Source organism: Opisthocomus hoazin, chromosome 3 (assembly GCF_030867145.1).
Source record: "Opisthocomus hoazin isolate bOpiHoa1 chromosome 3, bOpiHoa1.hap1, whole genome shotgun sequence".
Classification (NCBI taxonomy): Eukaryota; Metazoa; Chordata; class Aves; order Opisthocomiformes; family Opisthocomidae; genus Opisthocomus; species Opisthocomus hoazin.
Genome location: NC_134416.1, coordinates 71,520,253 through 71,542,013, shown reverse-complemented (window position 1 = coordinate 71,542,013; position 21,761 = coordinate 71,520,253). Strand labels below are relative to the sequence as shown.

Here is a 21,761-nt window from a genome sequence, read left to right as displayed (position 1 = left end):
TGGTACTGGATGCTTTTTTTTTTTCTTTCTTCTTCCAATGTTTATCTCTCCTTCTGCTACTGCTACTCAAGGTCCACAGTGCAGCAACATCTCTGGCAGCAGATCTGCTAAAATACCATACAGATCATATGGTTCTCAAAGCATTAAAAATCACAGGAGTAGAAGGAAATCTTGAAGCTGTAGCAGAATATACCTGCAAGCTATCGGAGCAGAAAGAACAACTTGTTGAGGTAGGTTCACGGCTGCTTTCGCTTTGTAAGGCACTGCGAAAAGAAGTGGCTGCGTTTGTCTTACTCTGTTCTTTAAGAAGGCTTTGGTCTGTTTTTTTTGTAATTTTTATTTTATATTCCTAGTATACTGTTGAATTTTGTATTGTTCTTGGTATGGTCCGCGCCAGAGGTATCACTGTGGCATAGAGTTGTTGTAGAAAGGGTGTACAGTCATACCAGTTCTCCTGGATCTAGATTCAGCCTTTTTGTATGACTCATTTTAGCCCCATACAGATAACAATTAATTAAAAACTAAGTTTCTATATCCAAGTAGAGATGATAGACTTTTTCTTTCCAGCAGTAGGCATCCAGCAACAGCCAAATGCAAAGACACGTTTTAAGATGTTGGGAATGTAAGGTTAAGTTTCTTGATGCAGTGAACTTGACTGTTTGGAAGATCTTGAGTAGTTTTTGTCAGTGAAGAGGGCCACTGAAAAGCTTTTTCTCCTGCGTGAAAAGCAGTGTGTGTTTCATGTACTAATGCATTCGTGGTTTCATGTGGTAGTATTCACGCATATGTGAACAAATAGGACTTCCAAGACTGCTGAGCAATCATGGCTCTTAGGAGTGCCTGTAGAGAGGGTGTCTAGCACGTGCACCTTGTTGCTCTCCCCTCTGACAGACAGATTTCTTTTTTTTAATAATTTGAATTATTCAAGAGTGTGTGCATACGTGGTTTTGCTTCACTTCCACAAATTCTGTCACATACTGTGGTCTTAAGATGGAGCAGAAGTAACTCTACCAGTAGGAGGCATACAAAGATACATCATTTTGGTCTGGAACATGGTGATGACAGAAGCTATATTTGCATGGCATGTAATACTCATTTAATTTCTAAAAAATTCTGATATCGTATGAGGCTTGAGCATTCATCCCTGAAGTATGAATATGCAGAAGCAACACCCTTGAACTTCCGGGACTGGCAAATCAATGCTGTGGTTTTTTAATTTCGGCTTTAATGCCCACTTTTTCTGTGGCTAATTCATGTTCCGGTGAGACACTGATTATTTTTTTTTTTTTCCGTCAGGCATAGTGGTGAGGTTAAATATTGTATGTGAGTCCTGATAGCATTTCTGATGATGGACAGTGCAATTAGTTTCATATGTGCTGTCTATGTCTTAAATTCTCCTTTTGATCCGAAAACTTTGATGTTCGTTCTCAGGCCAAAGTTCACTCTTAATCTTATTTAAAAAAAAAAAAAAAAAAGCCTACATTTTTGCTTACTGTAAAAGGAAACAGTATTTCTTCCCTAAATTGATTTGACGCTGATTTGCTCGAAGATTATTTGATCCCCTGATGACAAAAGCCTAAATTTTCCACATGGTTGCTAATTGCTGAGTAAGCCTGTTTTGGTGAAGTCATTTATGCTACAGTTTCTCAAAGTTCCGTAGGTGTCTGATTAGTTTCAGGTTTATTCAGTCATACATATGTGAAATCCTCGTTGTATTATGTATTTATTAAGACTTGTCTTTCTCTTGGTAATTTTCTGCACATTCCAAGTCAGGATTTAGCCCTGTTTTTGTTGTAAATGCTCCTTGAGAAACACCCAACTATGTGGTCCCCAATATGTTTCCAAAAGGAGTATCAGTAACCTTGTGTCTGTTTGTGCATATGCACCTTTTCTCACTACTAATGAAAGCATATTTTTCTTACTGTTCTTTTTTTATATATATATTTATAAAAAAAATTTAGATGTGCCGCTTGTTGAGGCATGTTTCTGGAACTGAGCCCCTCGAGATTACTTGCGTACATGCAGAAGATACCTTTCAGGTCACTGGCCCACAGGTATGTTTAGCTTTTATCTAGCCACTTCTACTGGACATAAATAAATAAAAATTACTTGTATGAATTTTTTGGAGACCTAATTTTGAGCTATTCAAAGCAGTTGTAAGAAAGAGTTACACTTGAATGTTTGGCCGTAGCTAAAGGAATGCACAAGGGAAATCATCAGTCCTGCAAATGTCAGATGAATATACTACAAAGACACAATAGTAGCAGCTTAATTTTGTATTTCGCCTGTAAAGGCATTTGTGAATTCATGTGCAACACTAATTACTAGGACTTCCAATGGTAAATACGTTGTTCTCTGTCCAGATAATTTCTGCTGCAGAAACACTGGCATTACATCCATCTAGCAAGATTGCGAAAGAAAATCTTGAGGTGTTCTGTGAGGCCTGGGAATCTCAACTGAGTGACATGTCTATGTTGTTAAGAGAAATCAACGATGTGTTTGAAGGAAGAAGAGGTAAGTATGCTATGTACAAATAGAAAAAGTGTAGTTTTCAAAACATGTAGTCTTAAGAATTTTAAGTGTGATTTCGGAAATACTGTTTTCTTAAGAGCACAATAAACAGTCCCCATGTCCTGTATGGCAATGTGGAATCTGGGTGGCAATACACAAATATTGTCATTGGGCCATGGGCTTTTGTATAGAGGTCAAATTAGGGTGCTTATTAGTTTTTTTCAAAGAAAAACAACCAAAAATTTAAAGGCCTGATTTGTGTAAAATTAGGTATGTTTAACTTTCTGCACTGTGATTATTTCCAGCAAAATCAAATGGAACTGTTAAAAGGACACAAAAGTACTTGACACAGCTCTTTGCCAGTGGTGTTCAAATATTAGGGGTGTGGGGCTTTCATCCCACGTTTTGGATTGTGTAGGACATACTGATTCATGACAATCAAGATATAACTTGAATTGTGTAACATTTTTAATTAATTTCCTATATTTCTGGAAAATATATATATATATATATATTCTGTACTGTCAGCTTGCCTCGTATTCACTTCATAATGTAGTGAATGTAGTTATTTGATTTTTAAACTGCTGTCCTTTCTCCTGGATGGAATCTCTGACGACTCTGCACAATCCTCTCATATTTTCTCTGGTTGGTAAGTTTATTGGTATTTGTACAACATGTAAAAGAAAACCTTGGAATCTTAAGACAAAAAAAAAAAATCTGTTTTTACTTTTAGCGTAGGGTAATTTACCTTAAAAATAGAAGCCATTTTGTTTTTCATTTTTATCTACCTTAATTTTTTTCAAATTATGTCTTTAGTGTAGCCTGTCATACTTCTTGTGGCTATGTGTTTCCTTCATTCTTTAAGGTATAATTGCATACAGATAGAATGTAATGTGTAATAATACTGAATGTCTTGTATTTTTAAGAAAAACACTCAGGTTTAAAAGTTTAGATTTAGTTAAATACAGGGACTTTGGGTTTTGTATCTAAGATACAGAAAAAGTAAATCCTTATTCAGGTTAGATGACACTTTATCAATGATACAATGCTTCATCTTACGATTAATGTGAGACCTTTTTTCATTTTTAGAATTTATTTTGTCCGTTTAACTTTCTGTACTTGGTCAGGTTTTTGTGTAAGCAGTTCTTTTCTGCCAGCTTTGCTGTGAGGACAGGAAACAACCAACCACAAAGCAGTAATATCTGAAACTATTGCTGATGGTTGCTAGACGAACGTGTGTCTGAACCTGAAGACTTGTAAACGGAAAACTTACATTGAAGTTCTGAGTGGGTTCACAATAATTTTGTGTAGCACAGGTTATTGGGAATTTGAAGCGTTTGAGAAATACATGATTGCTGTCCTACGTGTTCTTCCACCTTGGTCTGGAATGCCATATAAAGATGTGCGGCAGTCAAGAGATCCTGTTTATGGGCCTTTTAACTTTCAGTGGGGTTTTTGTTTGTTTTGGGAGCCAAGGGCATACTGACTTTCTTTAAACACAGTGTTAAATTTTATATAATGCAACTTAAAATATGGTATTACTCTTATATTAATGTGTTACTATAAATTTGGGAATTGCAAGGCTGATTATGCAGTTATCTGGTTTTTTTCATATTCATGCAATGGTCTAGCAGAGTTGAGTGATAACCTTTTTATGTATTTTTATATATGTTGCGTGTATACATATATATATATATATTACTGTATTTAAGAATAATGGGATGAGAGTCATGCAGCCACAGCAGATCATATACTTGGCTCTCCAAACAAATAATTCTTGAAGCATTGTGGCAGGTTCCCAGCCTCTCCGTGTTTAGTAACTTTCTCTTCTCTTGTGGCTGTTGACAAGAGATGACAGACATTTTCCACAAGCAGCACTTTCCAGTGTCTTTAAAGTGTCGTTTCACAAGGCAACCCAATGTCATTGCTTGAAGGAGAGAGAAGAGAATGGGTAGGTGTTACCGAGCATGTCAGAGGCTGTAGCGTGTGCGGGCCTGGGTGCGGCAGGGACTGTCTTCTCCTGTTGGACGTAGCCTGATGAGTCTGTTCTTGTTAGTGTCTTGTTTCCTCAGTCTTTCCTTCAGCACAGAGTGTTCTGATACCACCGTTGGTAAGACAACGAGCATAGCTTGTGTTCTTTTATGTGGCCTTGGGTGCACTAGGTCTGGTATTGCCAAAACAGTGCTTAAGAAGTCGTATCTCCATTTGCCTTGTCTCATGGGCCAGCCTAGTTAGGGATTTCTCTCTGAATCTGGATTGTTTCTTATTAACTGTCAGTTGTCTCCTTAGAAATAATTTGGTCTGCTATATCCACCCATCTTCTACAAAGTTTTCCTCTGTGTTATGGGCTGATCTTTGTTTCCTCATTTTCTCTTGTCGGACTTCAGAGCGGCTCTTGTCAAAAAAAGAGAAAGGAAGAAAGTCTTGCCAAAATACCCCACCTTTTTGCTTCCAGAAAATACCCTAAAGTTGCCTTGACACTTTCAACATTTTTTTTTTCTCCTAGAAAGCACTACTGATGACCCAATAAATAAAGTATTTGTTTGCTAAGAGATTAGAAGAGTCGCGTTGACAAAACTTTTGCCTCCAAACACAATGACGTTTCACAACATTTTGTAAGATTTTATTCTTCTCGTAACTCATGATACTTGTCTTAATGTTGAGGTTGGTAAAAGTGTCTTTATTTTACAGACTAAAATGTAACAAGTGCTTTATTCCTAGTAGAATTGTGTTTGTGTGTAACAAGAGATAGAACCACAGTAAGAAGGTATATATTTTTTTTTCCTCCTCAGTTTAAAAACTTGTATTTTTGTATTACCAATTTAAATGTTTGGCTTTGTTAAAGAGTTCAGAATACAGCTTAAGAGGTAAAAATTGAATGGTGACTACATGTGCTGGACACATCTAATAAAATAAGCATTTTTCTGATTATACTAGATTCACATTGTTTATACTCATTTTTTATTTTTTTACAAGCAATTGCATAAGTCCTTATCCAGTGTTTCTTTCATATCAGCAAATCGGGTATTTCTCACACTGAGCTTCAAAACTCACATGGAGAGCCAAATGTAGCTTGGAAATGAAGCAATATTTTAGTCAATTTTAATGTAATTGCACCAGATCATGCCCACATTGAAACAGGCTTGTCTTGGGGAGGGATGGGGGAGGTTGGGGAGCACACCACAGCCCAGTAACCCTCACGTGTATTTTGAAAATGTCTCTGTGCTGTGCAGAACTGCACAGTGAGGTAGGGTTGGATGACTTTTGCTCAATCCTAAACCACTTTTTAATCCAACAGTGAGGAGGCCCCTTCTGCACCATGCTGGTGTTTGAAATGTTTCGTGGTTGGTTTGGGCTGAGGAGAGCGCTGAGCTCCGCAGGAGCTGGGAGGGTTGGTTCAGCTGGTGGAGGGATGGGTTTGCTCTCCTCTGCCTGTGCAGAGAGCCGAGAATTACGAGTTTAAGAAAGATACTTAACTTTGAGACTCTTGCACTTTGAGATGAATCGCCTAATTAAAGTACCTGTCCTTGATCCAGTCTGTCGGGGGTCAGCCAATCTCTTTTTTACCTTCTGACTTTTTGGTTTCAGCACGTTGGGAAAGAACGTGAGTAATCCTCTGATTGCTCCATTGTGACTTGGTCAGAAGGGAGAGAATTATTTATGAAGACAGCTTCCTTTTCTGCCCTCCTCTCTTGTTTTGCCCACTTGCCTTTAGAGGAGTTAAATGACTGTGAGGATTTGGGAAGGCCGTAGTTGATGAATAGGGGATACAGATCAGAATTGCAGAATTTAGAAGGTGGAGTTCTAGAAAGAAGGGTGAAGCAAGGATGCAGCTCTCCTACTCCCAGAGAAGAAGTGAGAACAAAAGCAGGATTTAGAAGTTGAAATAAGAGACATTTTGGAGGGAAAAACATGGCTGGAACCACAAGAAAGTAGAAAATTGGAAGACAGAGGATGAAATAATACAAATTTTAATTTTAAATTTGAAAAAAATAGGAAAAATAGGTTAGAGAAAACACGTTAGGAAAAACAAAGGCTGACTGGAATAAGTAAAAGGAAGATCATAATATGGCAAAAAAATCTTTTGCTATCCTAGCAAAGACCTGACTTACAAACTAAGGAAATTAAATACCTGAAGAAATATAGATTTGTGTTCTCTTAATGGAACAAAATGCAAGTTCTGTGACTATACTGATACAATTAAGTATTTTCTGATGAAGTAGGATTATCTCTGGCCTGAGTTGATCTGTGGTTTTGAAAGGTCTGGTGGTGGTGTCCAAAAAGCAGATTCTTTTACCCAGTGTGCAGTAAGCCAGTTCTCTCACACTCAGGAGAGATACTGTTTTATTCAGGCCTGGGTCTTTGGTGGACTTTCCGCAAATCAAGCACACCCAATACTGGGTTCTTCATTAGATTTATACATTAAATTCATGCATATTCTACTTATGTAATACATATTCGTTCTAATTACTTAAGTTGCACAACTACGTGGTGTCATTCTTCTTGGCTCATTTTCAGACCCCTCTGCGCTTGTCTTCTTCCTTTTCGGGGGTCTGTGGTGGTCCTTGGTGGTCCTCCCAGGTGAAGTACCCTAACTCCTTTTATCCATATATGGTCACATGTCACCTAAGGACAACTGAAGGCTACTTTCTTTTGCCAACTTTCTTGCATTCCTTCAAGGAGAATTTGTCTGTAATTAATCAGATAGTGTACATGGCCAAGATATTCTGTCTCTAAGCTTGGGTTAAACGTTAACATGATTCTGGTCATGCACCACTTGATCAAAAGGACACTATTAAACACAAACCATACCCCTTCTTTCCAAGGGAAGAACTTGTTCTGTTATACTATCTGTGGTCCAGTGAGGTGGGTTTTGGGGGGGAGCAGGTGTGTTGGTTTTTCTTTAAATGTTTCAAGAAATATATAGTGAGATCCTTAGTCTCTTTGAATATGGTGAGCAACTAAACCTTGCAAAGCCAAATAATGGGAATTGCTTGAAGAGCAAAACCACATTTTTTTTTTCTTCTTACTTCTGTTCACCCCCTCTTTCCATTTGGTTTCCATAATTCTAAATGCCCACCTTTGTAGTATGCGAGTACCATGTCCTCTCAGCATGCATTTTGTATTCCATTTGTTATGTCAAAGCTTTCTGTGTTTTAACTTTTTTTTTAACATGGTAAAACAGGTTTTTACATAGCACCAAGGAGATATTTTATGCTACAGCATTTTAAACTTACAAGTTAGCTTTTGTTCTTGGTATGTCTTACATGCTTGCTTACATGCCCTCTAGCTGATGTTTTGATACATACGATGTTGTAAATCACTTCTCATCATTTATATTAGTCTTTAGTGAGAAATGTTGCTTGGAAACATGTTTGGGCAATTAACATCTGAATAACTCAGCATTCTTAAAAAAATAGTTAGGCAGCTTGTGCCCTGATGGCTCATTTCATCTTTCACAAAACTAGGTAGGGGAAGGAAGAGGTAATCTTACAAAGGAAGAATTCAGTTTTTCATACTTATCAAGAAGGTTGAGGGACACTTGTCAACCTACAGAAATTCATTTTTTAGCAGTCAGTTGCCTAGACATGGAGCTCATGATCTTTCTGTGGTGTCAGGAGATAAAGAGCGTACTTTCAGAAGATCGTGAATGCACAAGAGAACTGTCTTCTGAGGACTCAGAATGGAGTTCCTCTAGGAGCTGTTAGAAGAAGAGGAAATAGCAGTTGTAGGGGGGTTTACTGCTTGTCCTTTGTCTGCTGAGATGCATCATCTCGCTGCAAACCTGGTACCGATATCCATTATAGTAGCCCTTTGTTTCTTCAGGTAAAAATCTGTTTTTCATTAGCTTTTAAGCTTTTTGTTTATTTTATTTTAATTTTATATAGCAGACTTTCCACTCCTGAATCTGTTGTAATAAATGTAAGTCTTCACAGATGATTAAGTCTTCTGGTAACTGGAGTTGCAATCCTACGCTGTTAGCCCAGGCACTGTTTTGCTGATAAACTCTTCTTACCTGCTTTTAGATAACACCTAAAAGGAATTTTTTTTTTCCCTCCATTTGTTTTGCTTAGACTTGGAATATCTGAGGCTTCTGGGGATATAAGAAATAATTCAGTAAGTGTGTAAAATGCTATAGAACTGTTTTTCTTTGTAAAATACAGTGCACATAGGATACGTATAGTACAGTACAACATGGGGGTTTTATTGGCATTACTTACAAAAACCTGCCTAGGTATTCCTCACTAGTGGCACTGCCAACTCCAAATTTCATACCGTCCAGCCCATGCCAAGAAAAGCCTTACGTGGAGCCACCATTGTATGTTCTGTACTTTGCAACCGAATGAGTGCGCGTAGCGATAGCTGCTCCATCACTGGCGACAGTTTCTTTACTCGCTTGTGGATTGCACGCAGGGGACTAGGAATCTTACTGAGGGAAACTTTCAGAGGGAATTTCTTAACTGCCAGTTCCTGGGAGCTAGAATCTGAACAGAACAGAGTTCTTGGCTTGTCTCTTTGTGGAGGCACGAGGCAGAGGGGCAATCCTCTGCAATATTCAGAGAGGAGGAATTACAGGTAAGTTAATTTGCTTTTATAATACCGCAACTTCAGGAAGGATGAAGTAAGACATGTGATCCCATTGGTTAAAATCTGCATACAAATTTTGGTGTAAATGTGTGTGTTCTTCATAGGAGAGAAACGTGTCTACCTATCACTGCCCAGACCAGGGGTAAGTTACTTTTGGGACTGGTGTATTTACTATATATCTGCTGTTAACTAATTGACTTCTTCCCATGTTACACCTTGATGAGGGCATAGCAATATCTTGGTAACATGCATCCTGAGTGGACAGCTGACAGTAAAATATCAAACTATGTCAATTTATTAAATGAATAGCAAACATACTGAAAACTAGGGTGATTAGTTACATAATATGCTTTAATGACTTTGATCGTACATGAGCTTTAATTCCTGTTCATTAATATATTTTTTACCATGTACTCAGCTGTCACGCTAAATAATAAAAAATGCATTGTCACTTTTAAAACAGTGAGAACATGCTGCAACATCCTGAAAATAAGTCTTGGTAATCTGATTTTTTTTTTCGTTGTTGCCAGATTGACCTATTTGGAACAAATGGGTATGTTCAAACCTACTGTAGGCTCTTCAAATAATGGGTTCTTGCTTCCTTCTCTGATCTTAAATGTTTTTGATGCAGAGAAAAAAGCTACACCAAAATGTCCAGGTTTAGTTGTGAGCTAATTAATATCCTTAGCTAACTATAATTGATATCATGTTGTTTCTGAGAACATCTGTGTGTTAAGAAACCTCCTAAACTTTGTTAGTGTCATGTAATCAGCCATTTGATTCACTTGCTACATACTGAATCTTTTCATGGGTAGGAAGAAGGGAAGAATGATCTCAGAAGGTACAGTGAGCTCTAGCTTGTTTCTTTCTCTTCTCTCTTTCCTTAACCTGTAGTGTTGAGGAGTTTGGTTGTGAGATGATCACCTCTCTGCTGTAGTGCAATTCTGTGACTTCAAACACAGTGTATTACTTCTAACCCTTAACAAAAAGGGAAAGAGAAAAGGTCATACATCATACATCAAATCTGCAGATTTAAATACAGTATAATGTTAGGCTGGGTGAGCATGGGTAAATTACACAGTTACAGAACTAAATATTAAGGCTGGAAAATAGATTGGTTCAGTGACTTTTGATAGGGATTTTGTCCCTCACCGGTTTGACTAAGCTACATAGCTTCTGGACTTCAGCCAAAGTCTCTCTTAAAGAAGAGATGTTTGAAGTCAGATTCCAGTTTATTGACTCATACGCCTCTTAAAAATACTTTGAATAAAAACTTTGTTTCCAGGATTTAAACAGTTCTGCTTTGTTGTTGTTTGAAAGGTTGCTGCCTTTTGAATTTTGTCAGATGCATAGATCTGGGGATTTATAGATCAATAGACAGTTTGGAAGCAGACAGGAAATGTAGATTACCTCCATAAGACATCAGAGTTCTTCACAGAGTAGTTTCTTTGCCTAACTGATGCACTAACCTTTGGAACTGCCTCTCTTCCCAGTGCTGTGACTCTAGGTACTGCTTCTTCTCTCCCTGCTGCCATCACAGCTGTGCCTGGCTAACGCCCATGCTGTCCCTGCACAGAAGCCACACTGTTCCTGTCAATCTAATTAGATTACATATTTTGTTACACCTGTTAAAGGGTGACCGTGCTGTTTGCTGGTAATGAGTGGCATCCTAGACCACGCCATAGTTGAGGACAGAGCAGTAGTGATCATTTGTGTGTGTGCTTAACAACAAATTATGTTTTAAAAGCAGAGTAACTGCTTTGATTTTTACCAATTTTCCTGTTCAAATAGTGTAAGTGAACGCTCGAAAGGAGAAAACTGCAGGTCTGACAAACAATCTGCAGTTTCTTTAGTTATTTGGGGATGGAAAAACTTACCTGTGCTATAGCACTGTTTTCCTTGAATACCCTTCACTCAGCAGCTTAAATATTTGCCATACCTTGTAGCCCAAAATTTGTATTTACATACAAATCTAGTTTGGATTTATGTTCATTACTACTTTTAAGACTCTGCCTTAAAATCAGCATTTCTTGAACTGCCTCTCTAATATGCAGTATGGTCAAACTTAAATGACAATTAGGAGTACCAGCGCTTACACTTTTTGCAAATCTTTTGCTATGAGATGAGCATTTCTAATATGTAGGTGGAATTACAATGTCTAATCTGGGCAGACGTTCATAAGATTCAGAATATTTTAAAATTTTGGGATGGGAAAGGAGAAATGGCATGAAAGCTAAACTGAGCAGCAAATTGCAGCACTTCAGTGCTAGTACTTTATTTTTGCTGGAACTCGAGTGAGAGATGGAGACCGCACCTGGAGCTTATTTCTGATGCTGTTCACAATGAATGATGCTTTTCGTTCTCCCCTGCAGGCATTACTGAGCTTAATTTGCCCAAGTGCTCCCACTAATGAATAGCAGCTCTCTTCAGATTGTCAGACAAGGATCTGGGTCCCTGCAGTGTTACCATCCAGCCTCTTCTCGAGGCTCACACCTCTCCAGTTACAACACCAACTTTGTACTTTCCCTGGTGTGGTTTCTGAATGTGAACTGTGGCTCCCGGGTCTGTTGGGTTTTGCTGTCTTTGCACAGTGACAGCACCAGCACATGAAATTAAAGCCGGGAACTCGTGCTCTCTACATGCAAATTGATTTGAAACAAATCATGTCTTACTGCGTGCATGTGCTATGCGGTTGGCAAGCTGTGCCTTATCAGGTATTCCGCTCATCAGTACCATTGATTATTATTTAGTCTGAGCCAATATTTGGCTTGCAGCCAAACTGATACTTTGGATAGTTCATGACTTAAATAAAGGAAAGAATCCCATAAAAATATCAAAGTCTCGATATTTGTTTCCAGCTACTTCAGCAGTGACGCAGAACAAGCAGCGACATCGTCACACTAGCGTTTACGTGGATTGTACCCTACATCAGCTTGCTGCTAGCTAAATCGACTTCCAGGTCCCTCTTACATCAGTATTATCTTTGATGGAAAAAGCCCGTGCAGTACTACTTAATTAAGATTTTATTTAGTCCTAAGTATTACTGAGGATTTAGAGAGTAAAGGGAAGGATGGTACTGCATGAGGAAGAGCGGTCTGAGAACTGTGGAAGAGGTCTTTTCCTGGAAACTTTTGGGTTTCTGTAGGCACAGACCCTGTTTGCACATGCCATTTCAGGAGGACAGCCGGATCAGAACAGGTTCTCGGCTTCTACTGAGACGTTTGTCTGAACCATTGGAACTCTGCTGCAAAGTCTGCCTCTGAGTATACAGCGCTCTCTTAAGATTTGTTAGTAAAATTATGACTGATTCCTTTTATTTAAAAATATTATTTTTTGTTTGAAACAGAAGCATAACGCAAATCTGAAAGTATTAAAGCCAGTCAAACTAGACACTGAGGTAAGAAGTCATCATTTTAGTAAAAAACCTTTTAAAATTTTTGTTTTCTCTTGTCTGAAGGATGTGTTTTTAAGTGTCGTAAATATGGTTGCCATTTACAGGAACAGGCGAAAATTGCAAAACTTGGATTAGAATTGCATCTGCTGACATCCGATGTGGATTCTGAGACAGAGAAGTGGGAGGATCAGGAGAATGAAATTGTGCAACACGGACAAGGCATGTCAAGTATGGCCTACTCCATGTATTTATTTACCAGGTAATTACACTGTATGCAGCATGTTTTGGTGGGAAGATGAGCGTTAACAATGTTTATAAGAAATAAGACAATTTGGTTTTCAGAGTATAATTATTGGGTCACACTTAGAAAGGAGCTTTAATGTTTACCCTTATGCTGTATAAATTCTTGTACATTTCTAAGCTGCTTAGTAATAAAGTCAGGGTTTTTTTAAAAAGTGCTGAACATCTGTTTTGTTGCAGAACAGGTATTTAAATATCTCGGGTACGGAAAGCATTTTAAGAATGTTCATACTTTTAAAATCAAGGGAATTAAGGCACAGGTATATAACTGTAGATTAGAATTACTGATCTTGGCTGTAGTGAAAGGTGTTCTGAAACTTGCTCGTGCAATGTCAGCTTTCTTATTTGAAGAATTTAGGGGGGTTTGTGTCTGGTTTTGGGTTTTTTTTTGTTTTTTTTTTTGAAGAGTTAAGATTTTTCTTACCTAGTAGTCCAATAATACTCAGTATGCCAGAGACATGGACTTCTGTCCTTGTTCAGCTGATGAGAACTGAACTATTTCTAATTTCCCAGTATTGCTCTAGCCACTGAGGTGATCATACAATATTTTGAAATGCAGTTCCTGAAGTAAGTTATTGTTGTACATAGTATTTTTTAGAACAGTGATATTTTACAGTTCAGTGGTATGAATGGGGGTGAGAGGGAGATACACTATAAATTGTGCAAGTAGTAGACAAAATAATCTGCAGTCTATATATGGCATATATTCTGTTTTCATTATTTCCCACAGAGGAGAAGGACTTCTGAAAACTACTCAAGATCTGTTTAATCAAGCAGAGGTAATACATTTTTAACAAAATAGGAGTTAGGAACTCTGAGTGAAGAACTAAACTCTCTGATTCCTTACACATAAGTACAGTGTACCAGGAATTGACTGGCAACTGTAGTTTTTAAGCAGCCTAACTCTGGTAGGTACTTTCTGAAAGCTAACATTTCAGTGTTGCAGTGGTAGCGTAAGACAGCATTCATTAAACTGACTGATTCCAGTTAGAAGTAGGAATGGCATACTGGCATTATGGCAAATATAGTGGACTTCAATGCACTAGTAGTATTCATTGTGTCACTGAGCTCAGTCCCCGACAGTGACAGTCCTCCATCCTAGTCTGAGCAGCAGTATTTTCATGGGAAAGAACAAAGATGTAAAAATCTGAATAATACAAACAAAAGACAAGGGGCCAAATGAAGGAATGTGGTGTGATATCTCCCAGATACACAGAATCACAGGACGGTCGGGGTTGGAAGGGACCTCTGTGGGTCATCTAGTCCAACCCCCCTGCAGAACCAGGGTCACCTACAGCAGGCTGCACAGGACCCTGTCCAGGCAGGTTTGGAATATCTCCAGAGAAGGAGACTCCACAACCCGCCTGGGCCAGTGCTCCGTCACCCTCAGAGGGAAGAAGTTCTTCCTCGTGTCCAGATGGAACTTCCTATGCTTCAATTTGTGCCCGTTGCCCCTTGTCCTGTCGCTGGGCATCACTGAAAAGAGTCTGGCCCCATCCTCTTGACACCCACCCTTAAGATATTTATGAGCATTTGTAAGGTCCCCTGTGTTTAACAGGAGACTGGTTACCTTTGTCAGGACAATAAACAAACATGGCAGGTCTCATTGGCCCACAAAACTCTTGTGAGCTGCTACAGTGCAAAAAAAATAACTGGAAGTCAGTTTTTTCATATATAAAGGGAAAACCTTTAAACTTTGATTATCTGGGAAAACAGCAATTTGTAGTGCAGCTTGTTGTTTCAGATATCACTGCGAACTGCTGACTTGTTAATTATAAATGTATACAACTATTATAAGTATTTCCTGCTACCTTTTTACTTTGTAGCACACTGTTTATTAACACAACAAGGAAAAAGAGCCTCATCTTTGACTGTGGCTCACTTTATGTGCTTTCTCCCCCTTTCAGATTTTTGCTACAGAGGGCACAAAGCTCGCTTCAGCTCTTCATGCCTTTTCTGATCAGGTGATGTATGACCTCTAAAACCGCCGCTCCGCTTACGACACTAGGGATGCTGCTTTAAAGCTGACTGTGCTGTCTTCTCCATTAACTCAGTACCGCAGTATTTAACACAGAGTGGTTTTGTCTCCCTGAAACACATTTCAGGTACACGATGATGGCAAACCTTTGCTTCAGTTGGAGGCTGAAAAACTGATCTCTATGTGCAAGCAGCTCCAGATAACAGCTAAAGCTTCTGTTCAGGGTAAAAGTGCCACCTTTACAAAGGTAAGGTAAAAAATATACATATTCCTGAAAGTAAGACCTAACTTGTTTTGAAATATGGTAGCTTACTAATTTATGCTCCTGTTAAAATATGAAACAGTTCATGACAGCTGAATTTGTTAGATTGACAGAGGGCCATAAAAATTACTAAGTACAAAATTTTATGCTGTCATGCAAGCATTTTTCTGCTGTGCAGTATGTCATCCTTGCTGTTCCTTATGTAGAAGAGGAATTTACTTCAACCTGAAGTACTGTTTTGCACTTAACATGTTTTGAGATGCTGATGTGCAAAGTATGGAGGAGGAGCAGTAGGAACTGTTCCTCTGACTGAAAATGTTTTGTCTGTTGGGAAAGCCCCTCGCTGATAACTGTAACCCGAGCCATTTACTGTCAGAAAGGGATGTTCTTCAGCACGGGAGCTACTGTCTTCTAGACTTCTCTCCCCCCACACACACATGCACCTGCCCCTAGCAGAAGAGGGCTTCAGCGAAGTGTATCCTGACGGGACCCCCTCATCCATGCTGAGAGTCTGACAGGAGGCAAAACATGGCACACTGGCACCCAGCCCAGAGGGGAGCCTGCCAGCAGGGAGCTTGGATGGTGTTACTCTACAGGCTTAGGGGAATGTTTTCTTTAGGGAGCACAGATATCCCAGTTTTATGTAACTGGCCCACTGGCCACAGACATATGATTAATACTTGTGTTTTAAGAAACAGTTTCCCTACCCCTAGCTTACCAATTTTAGAGTCTAAGAATCGGTAAAATAAGTAATAGGATTTTTCTCCTTCCGATTACTAAAAATACTGAAATTGTCATTTGGGTTTTGGATTTCACTGTTAGTGAAAGAGTTTACAGAAATGTTTCCCAAGACAATGAAGTTCCGGGACTGCTCTTATTTAAAGGTGTCCATTGGCTTCCACTACTTTATACTGCTTTTTACTGCTGAGAACTTTGATTTTCAGAGAACTTCTGTCAATATTTCCCTCAACTCACCCACTAGACAAAGAGAGGTACTGGAATTTTATCACACTGCAACTGAGAATTCTCAGCTGAATAATATCAGATGGAGTAATACTGCATATAATAATACTGTAATCCACTAGATTACAGTAATAATACTTTAATCCACTAGAAGATCATTCAGAGAAATATGAACTGTAATTAAGCGTACCTCAGTAAGAAAGGACTTCAGTGATCAAAATATTAATGAAGGTAATTTGTATTTCCACCACTGTAACAATTACTGTTATTCTGTTCTTACTGATGCTTAACATAAACATAACAAATTCCAAAACCCGAATATATGTGCTTGGTTCTCAGTAGGTAAAGCACACCCTAGACTCCCAAGAGCTTATTTGATATTACTCACGCTTGTTTTAAGTAAATATGTATGCAGCTGCCATAGAAGTTTCAGCATTCTTACCACGATAAGTAGATCTGCAAACTTTAGCAGGTAATCGAGGTCAGGCCTTTTGCAGAACTCCAAGTATCCCTGAGCAGCAGCATGATCAATGTGAGCAAGACCATGTCTGGGCACCTGGGTGTTTGTTTCCTGTGAGCTATGGAAAACATGTTTCAGTTTTACAGCAGGGACTGAAATTGTTTGCCTTAGACCACCCAAGACCAAACTGTGCACCTCAGGGCTGCTGCATGGTCTGGTCTGCACTCCAGTCTGTTTATAGAGGGCGATGTATCACTACAGAGTCGTAACAGACGATCAAACTAATGTTTGTCGAGGGCCCAGACTTGTGACCTGTGCTGAGTGTTAGACTTGAGGCATAAATGCAAATGCTTTAAGATTTAGCTGACTTCTAGTGTAACTCATATCAAGGTAAGGCTTACGTGATGCATGGCTTCCTGAATTATGCTGGCAGGACATAAACCAAAAGGAAAACCATGAAGAACTGTGATGAACCATACTTAAATGCTAAGAGCTCCTTTCCAAGGCACTTAACATTACTGTTTAATATTTATTATTATTAGTTCCCTCTCCTGGGATGTGTGTCATTCCCTTCTGCTTCTTAGCTGAAGTCTTGGGTTAACAGAAGGGAATGCTGTTGCTTTACACGTACTATATAGAGAAATTCAACAAAGCCAGGCAAAACCTCTTGATTACAAGCTATTTATGAAGAAAAAATATTACCTATTCAAGCTTGACATAGATTATCATCTCATGCATTAAACAATTGCCTAATAAAAGTAATCAGTGGTGTTACTCTACTCTAATTGTCCTGTTTAGGTTGATGCATGCATTCTGAAAACAAGGAACGTGATGACTCTCTTATGCCAACTTCTTCCCCTTTGCTGTAAGTTACTGAGAAAGGTGAGCACTTGGTTCCTCTGCACTGTTTTAAACGTGGGGGGGTGGGGTGTGTTTGTTGCTTTTTGTTTTTAAGAAATCTTTTTTTTTTTTATACACAGAATAAAGCAGGAAATGGCTGTCTTAAACCTGCTCCACCATGGAGAGAAGACAGAAGACAGACTGGTACAAACGCGCATACTCCAGAAAGAAGAGCCGAGACATTCGGCATCAAGTCCTTAGAAAACCATGTAACAAACATGACTTTTTTGGAAAGCAAGTAATTATAGCACTTAGAAATGCAGGAACTCCCATCTGAAAATAACACTTGCTGAATTTTCAATATTGCTTTCATTTGTGGAAAGTCAAACCAGGTTAATTTCCATTAAAACTGTTGACCTTTGTCACATCTAATAGATGTCCCATTACTTGGCAATTCCAACACCAACTAGTCTAATTGTTAGGTGTTTTTATAATGTGAATGCTTTTCCTATGCTCACTATTGATACTGGTTTTGTAATTAACACTTATGAATGTCTTAATGGATGTTTCAACCCAAAGATGCTGCTAATAGACATTTTACATAAAAGAACCTTGCGCTGCATATGCTCTCTGTAACACTACTGCGGAAGTCTGTAAACTCCTCTCTGGCCTATTTCAGTCGATTCCTTTGATAAAGCAGGATCAGGAATACAGGCCTGGAAGGCTGCGGCCTAAAGCACTGATACGTTACCTTAGTTACCAGTTATACCTGCAATGAAGTAGCTCTACAAAAAAAAAAAAACCCTCCTTCAGTAGCTGCACCACTGAATTTTAATCTTGTTGACATGATTCGTATTTCCAAAAGTGTATTTCTAAGTGATTAATGCTCTTGAATCAAAACCTTTTTCTTTTACTATATTTGTAGATGGCAGCTCTTGCTTCCTTTTTTATTAAAATTTACTGAGCAGAATTTGAATTGCATGTAGAACCACCGAAGTATTATGTAGACTTTACGTTATACCATTTAAAATTTAAGAAAATAGATACTGATTATGACAGACTTCTGTACAAAGGGCATTACTTGACTTCAGGACGCTATGAAAATATAATCTGGTGTGAAATACACATTTTCAAGTTTATCTGCTCTTTGTACATAGGCTTCTGTTGCATTTTTATTTTCAATTCACCTTTGTGAAACTCCATATTGTATTAGTTTAGCTAAATTAAGAGATAGCTAAATCATACAGAAAAATTGTATGTTGTGCTTGCACTGAGCAGAAGCAAAGCTGCCTGTGGAACATAAATACTCTCCAGAATATCATTCTGTGCTTATTTAAAAACTTGTAGTGCTAGAATTAAGAAAAAAAAAAAGAGAAAGCAAATTTTAATATACAAACTATTTGAACTGTTTTATTCTTGTATGAAACAAGTGTTTAGGTTCCACTTTTAAAAACAGGCACTAGGCCTTTCAATACCATGAAAGTTACAGTGTACAAAAGAAGTAGCTTGCTTAGTATCAAAACCAGATGATACCTGTGTAATTCATTTCATGAGGAAGAATTGAGACGTTTCAACAAAACTTCCTCGTACTCCTTCTGCGTCAGAAGTCCCTGAGTTACACTCTTGCTTTCTTCAAATTTGGGTAGAACCACTGCGATGTATCCCTCGGTTGATGGCTAAAAAGCAAGACTGAAGTTAGTAGTCAAATAAAAGTTAGAAAATAAAAAGCAAAAACGTTTCTTACCTTTTCTTGCAGAATAGATGGATTGCTAAGAATGTTCTCATTCACTTCTATCAGGCGCCCTCGTATACAGCTGCAAAAGTGTTCAGTTTCAGTAAAAGTGCGTGGCATGTCAAGGTAAGAAGAAAAAGAGGAAAACCTTACCTGTAAACGGTGTATTCCTCTCCATCTGATGACGATATCCTGCACAGAGGGGCAAGTTCTGTTAAAAACTGAGCTCCCTGCATTTGGAGGAAAAAAAAACCACATATATATATATATACACACACACACATATATATATACACTTTTGCACAGTGCTTTTAAAAGTACTACCCTCAGCAACAGAAGATGACTGTAAGCTTCAGGACAAAACAAGGAAGTGTGATAGTAACAGGTCATTGCAAGTTACATAGCTGTGCTTCCCTGGAGAAGGGAATGTGACAACTTACTTGTGTGCACAGATACATTAGAAGCTTGTAAGAGCTTACAACTTTAGTCATAGTTAAGTTTCTTGTGGAAAAGCAGACCTGAAGTTTGACCAGATCAAAATCAGCAAAGAGGAGAAAACCAGCACAGCTGCCCTTAATGTAACCCACCCTGAAACACGCTGAACTAGTTCATCTGCTGTCAAGGTCCATTTGGCAAAAACAGTCATCTCCAAATCCTTGGCATTTTGGTGGAAACATTTTTATTTATGAAGGCATGTTTAAGTCCCTCTATCTGCTATGAAAAAATTACCAAAAGCAACTGTTAGCCTTGGTTTGAGAAAACCACTGGTGCTGCAGGAGCACCATGAGACCCTGGCTGGGACAGTCAGATAGGCACCTCTTGAGGAAAGTCTACATTCTTTAACAGTGGAGGGGCCGTTTTAAAAGAAAATGCAAAAGTGGCTTGGTAAGTGTTTGTCCTAGAAAGGACAAAAAGCCTCAGGCACTGCGAGAGATGAAAACAAAAACTAACCAAATTGAACAGCCATACCCTTTTTGACTTCCCGGAGACCTTGTTCTGGAGTCTGCTACAGTTGGCACTGATTTGGTAATTAATGCTGGTAATTGTTTTTCCACTTTGAAGAAGAGGATGGGCTTCTGCCAAGGTGATGACACAGATTCTGCAACAAGAAATATAATTATGAAGCTGTAGTTGTGAGAAGCCATGCTCTTGCATCCTCTAAGCCAGCTCCACAACCTTCTCCGCCTGTACTGGCAGGATTTAAACCCGGTAACTGACTACTTCATTTGGGCTCCTAGTCCAAAATGCTGACAAGACTTTGTGTTGCAAAAGGCGTTCTTTAATTCTGTAAGCACAGTCTTCTTCCTTCTAGGGTTCAGCAGGGAAGTCAAGCCGATCGTCCAGCGTGAGTGACAGGATGGACACCTGCCAGGCCCCAGGAGGAAGCCACGGCAGATGAGTCTGGGTGACAGCCTGGGGGCGAGCAGGGTAACCTAGAGCTCAGTCTGCCTGAGCTAATGAAGATGAACAAAGGATAACTGTTGGCTGTTGATCAGAGACAAATTTTAGTTTCACACTTACAAAAATGTCAGATACAGGCTCAAACTGGACTCGCTTCCTTCAGGGCATCGTACTTCACATCTGCTGCACCAAACTGAATTAAAATTGTGTTCCAGCCCAATGCAACCCCTGCAGAAGGCGCTGTATTTTGAGGCCCCAGACTGGATCAGCAAAAGCAAGACAATGCTTAGTTAAATAGAACCACAGCTTTTAAATGAGCGAGAGCTCTGCTATCTGTTGTCGTACCCCATGCGAGCATACTTGGTTCACTTGTGATGACAGCCGAAGCAGATATTCGTTTAAGGCGATGAAGGAAAGCACAGGATGCCAGCCAATGTTTCTCAGAACAGCTGCAGCCACTGGTGGTGCTCAGTTACAGCAGGTGCGTCCTTAGGTGAGCTAGGCTTTAGTTAACCTGCTGCTCGTGTTTCATCTTTTTCTAAAGGAGGGTTATTTCTTGTCCTGAAACTGGAGAGTTTGAGGCCAGGCCCACCGTCATCCCTGGGTCAGAACCACGCTGAACGCACAAACACGGAGAGCTCAGAACTTGCCAAGACCTGAGCAGAGATGAAGCTATGCCTCTGTTTAAGGAGAGTTTAACACCTAGCGCAAGGACCAGAATTAACAGAACAGTAACTGTAGTTACGGTTCCGACCGCCGAACGGGATGCTGCACCCTCTGCCTCCACGGGCACACCCCTGCCAGGTCTGGCTGCGCAGCTCCCCGCAAGAGGCGGCAGGGTCCCGCCACCGAGGCAGGCCCGCCAAGCGCCCTGCCGCTGGGACAGCCCGCAGCGGTGGGGCAGCAGCTGGGGAGGGCGAAGGGGGGCCCGCGCCCCGGGCCGGGCTGGCCCGCCCCCGCCGCCTGGACGTCCCGCCGCAGCGAAGCCCGCCGATTTAACGCCTCCCGGCGCGACAGCACGGCCGGAGGCCTCCCGAGAGCCCGGCCCCGGCGCCCGGCCCCGCCACTCGCCTGTTGGAGTGCTGCAGCACGCAGAAGTCCTCGCACGGCCGCCCCTTCACGTCTGCAACGGGGCACAGACATCAGTGACTGCCGCGCCGCTGCCCGCCCCCCCGGCCCGGCCCGGCCCGGCCCGGCCCCGGCCCCGGCCCCGGCCGCCCGGTGGTACCTGGCTTGTACCAGCGCGTAAAGTACCGCTCGGCACCGCCCCGCCCCGCCGCCATGGCGCCCGCCCGGCCCCGCCTCCGCCCGGCGCGCCGCGATGATGGCACC

At 40.1% G+C, this 21,761-nt stretch overlaps 2 protein-coding genes across 4 annotated transcripts in view; one reads left to right on the top strand and one right to left on the bottom strand.

Moving 5' to 3' along the window:
* The window catches only part of CTNNAL1 (catenin alpha like 1), a 59,691-nt gene extending 41,039 nt beyond the window's left edge, over positions 1 to 18,652 (top strand). Inside the window, exons 9-19 of one of the 2 annotated variants that reach the window (XM_075416657.1) lie at positions 72 to 230; positions 1,962 to 2,054; positions 2,364 to 2,514; positions 9,204 to 9,241; positions 12,446 to 12,496; positions 12,598 to 12,752; positions 13,524 to 13,572; positions 14,701 to 14,757; positions 14,899 to 15,018; positions 17,255 to 17,338; positions 17,437 to 18,652. In XM_075416657.1, the coding sequence (XP_075272772.1) occupies positions 72 to 230; positions 1,962 to 2,054; positions 2,364 to 2,514; positions 9,204 to 9,241; positions 12,446 to 12,496; positions 12,598 to 12,752; positions 13,524 to 13,572; positions 14,701 to 14,757; positions 14,899 to 15,018; positions 17,255 to 17,338; positions 17,437 to 17,598 (1,119 nt within the window). In that variant the 3' untranslated portion in view covers positions 17,599 to 18,652. The remainder of the gene's footprint in view (positions 1 to 71; positions 231 to 1,961; positions 2,055 to 2,363; positions 2,515 to 9,203; positions 9,242 to 12,445; positions 12,497 to 12,597; positions 12,753 to 13,523; positions 13,573 to 14,700; positions 14,758 to 14,898; positions 15,019 to 17,254; positions 17,339 to 17,436) is intronic. The other variant, XM_075416658.1, reaches the window with a different exon arrangement.
* A 26-nt stretch (positions 18,653 to 18,678) lies between these two features.
* ABITRAM (actin binding transcription modulator) lies at positions 18,679 to 21,718 on the bottom strand. 2 transcript variants are annotated; one of them, XM_075416659.1, is made up of 6 exons: positions 21,658 to 21,718; positions 21,501 to 21,552; positions 19,998 to 20,127; positions 19,182 to 19,258; positions 19,041 to 19,110; positions 18,679 to 18,972 (listed from the first exon to the last, which is right to left on the bottom strand). In XM_075416659.1, the coding sequence occupies exons 1-6, from the start codon at positions 21,710 to 21,712 to the stop codon at positions 18,844 to 18,846; spliced, it is 513 nt and encodes a 170-aa protein (XP_075272774.1). In that variant the 5' UTR covers positions 21,713 to 21,718; the 3' UTR covers positions 18,679 to 18,843. The 2 variants fall into 2 exon arrangements, with proteins under 2 accessions (XP_075272774.1, XP_009942486.1); XM_009944184.2 differs by lacking the exons at positions 21,501 to 21,552; positions 21,658 to 21,718 and adding an exon at positions 20,775 to 20,938.
* Positions 21,719 to 21,761: the final 43 nt, after the last annotated feature.

Bases quoted from the DNA above. Each gene is read 5' to 3' on its own strand.
- ABITRAM (XM_075416659.1), bottom strand. From the start codon at position 21,712: ATGGCGGCGGGGCGGGGCGGTGCCGAGCGGTACTTTACGCGCTGGTAC. The intron at 21,553-21,657 runs GTACCACCGGGC...GCCCCGTTGCAG, and splicing joins TACGCGCTGGTACAAGCCAG to ACGTGAAGGGGCGGCCGTGC. The intron at 19,259-19,997 runs GTATGGCTGTTC...CTCCAAATGCAG, and splicing joins TCTCCGGGAAGTCAAAAAGG to GGAGCTCAGTTTTTAACAGA.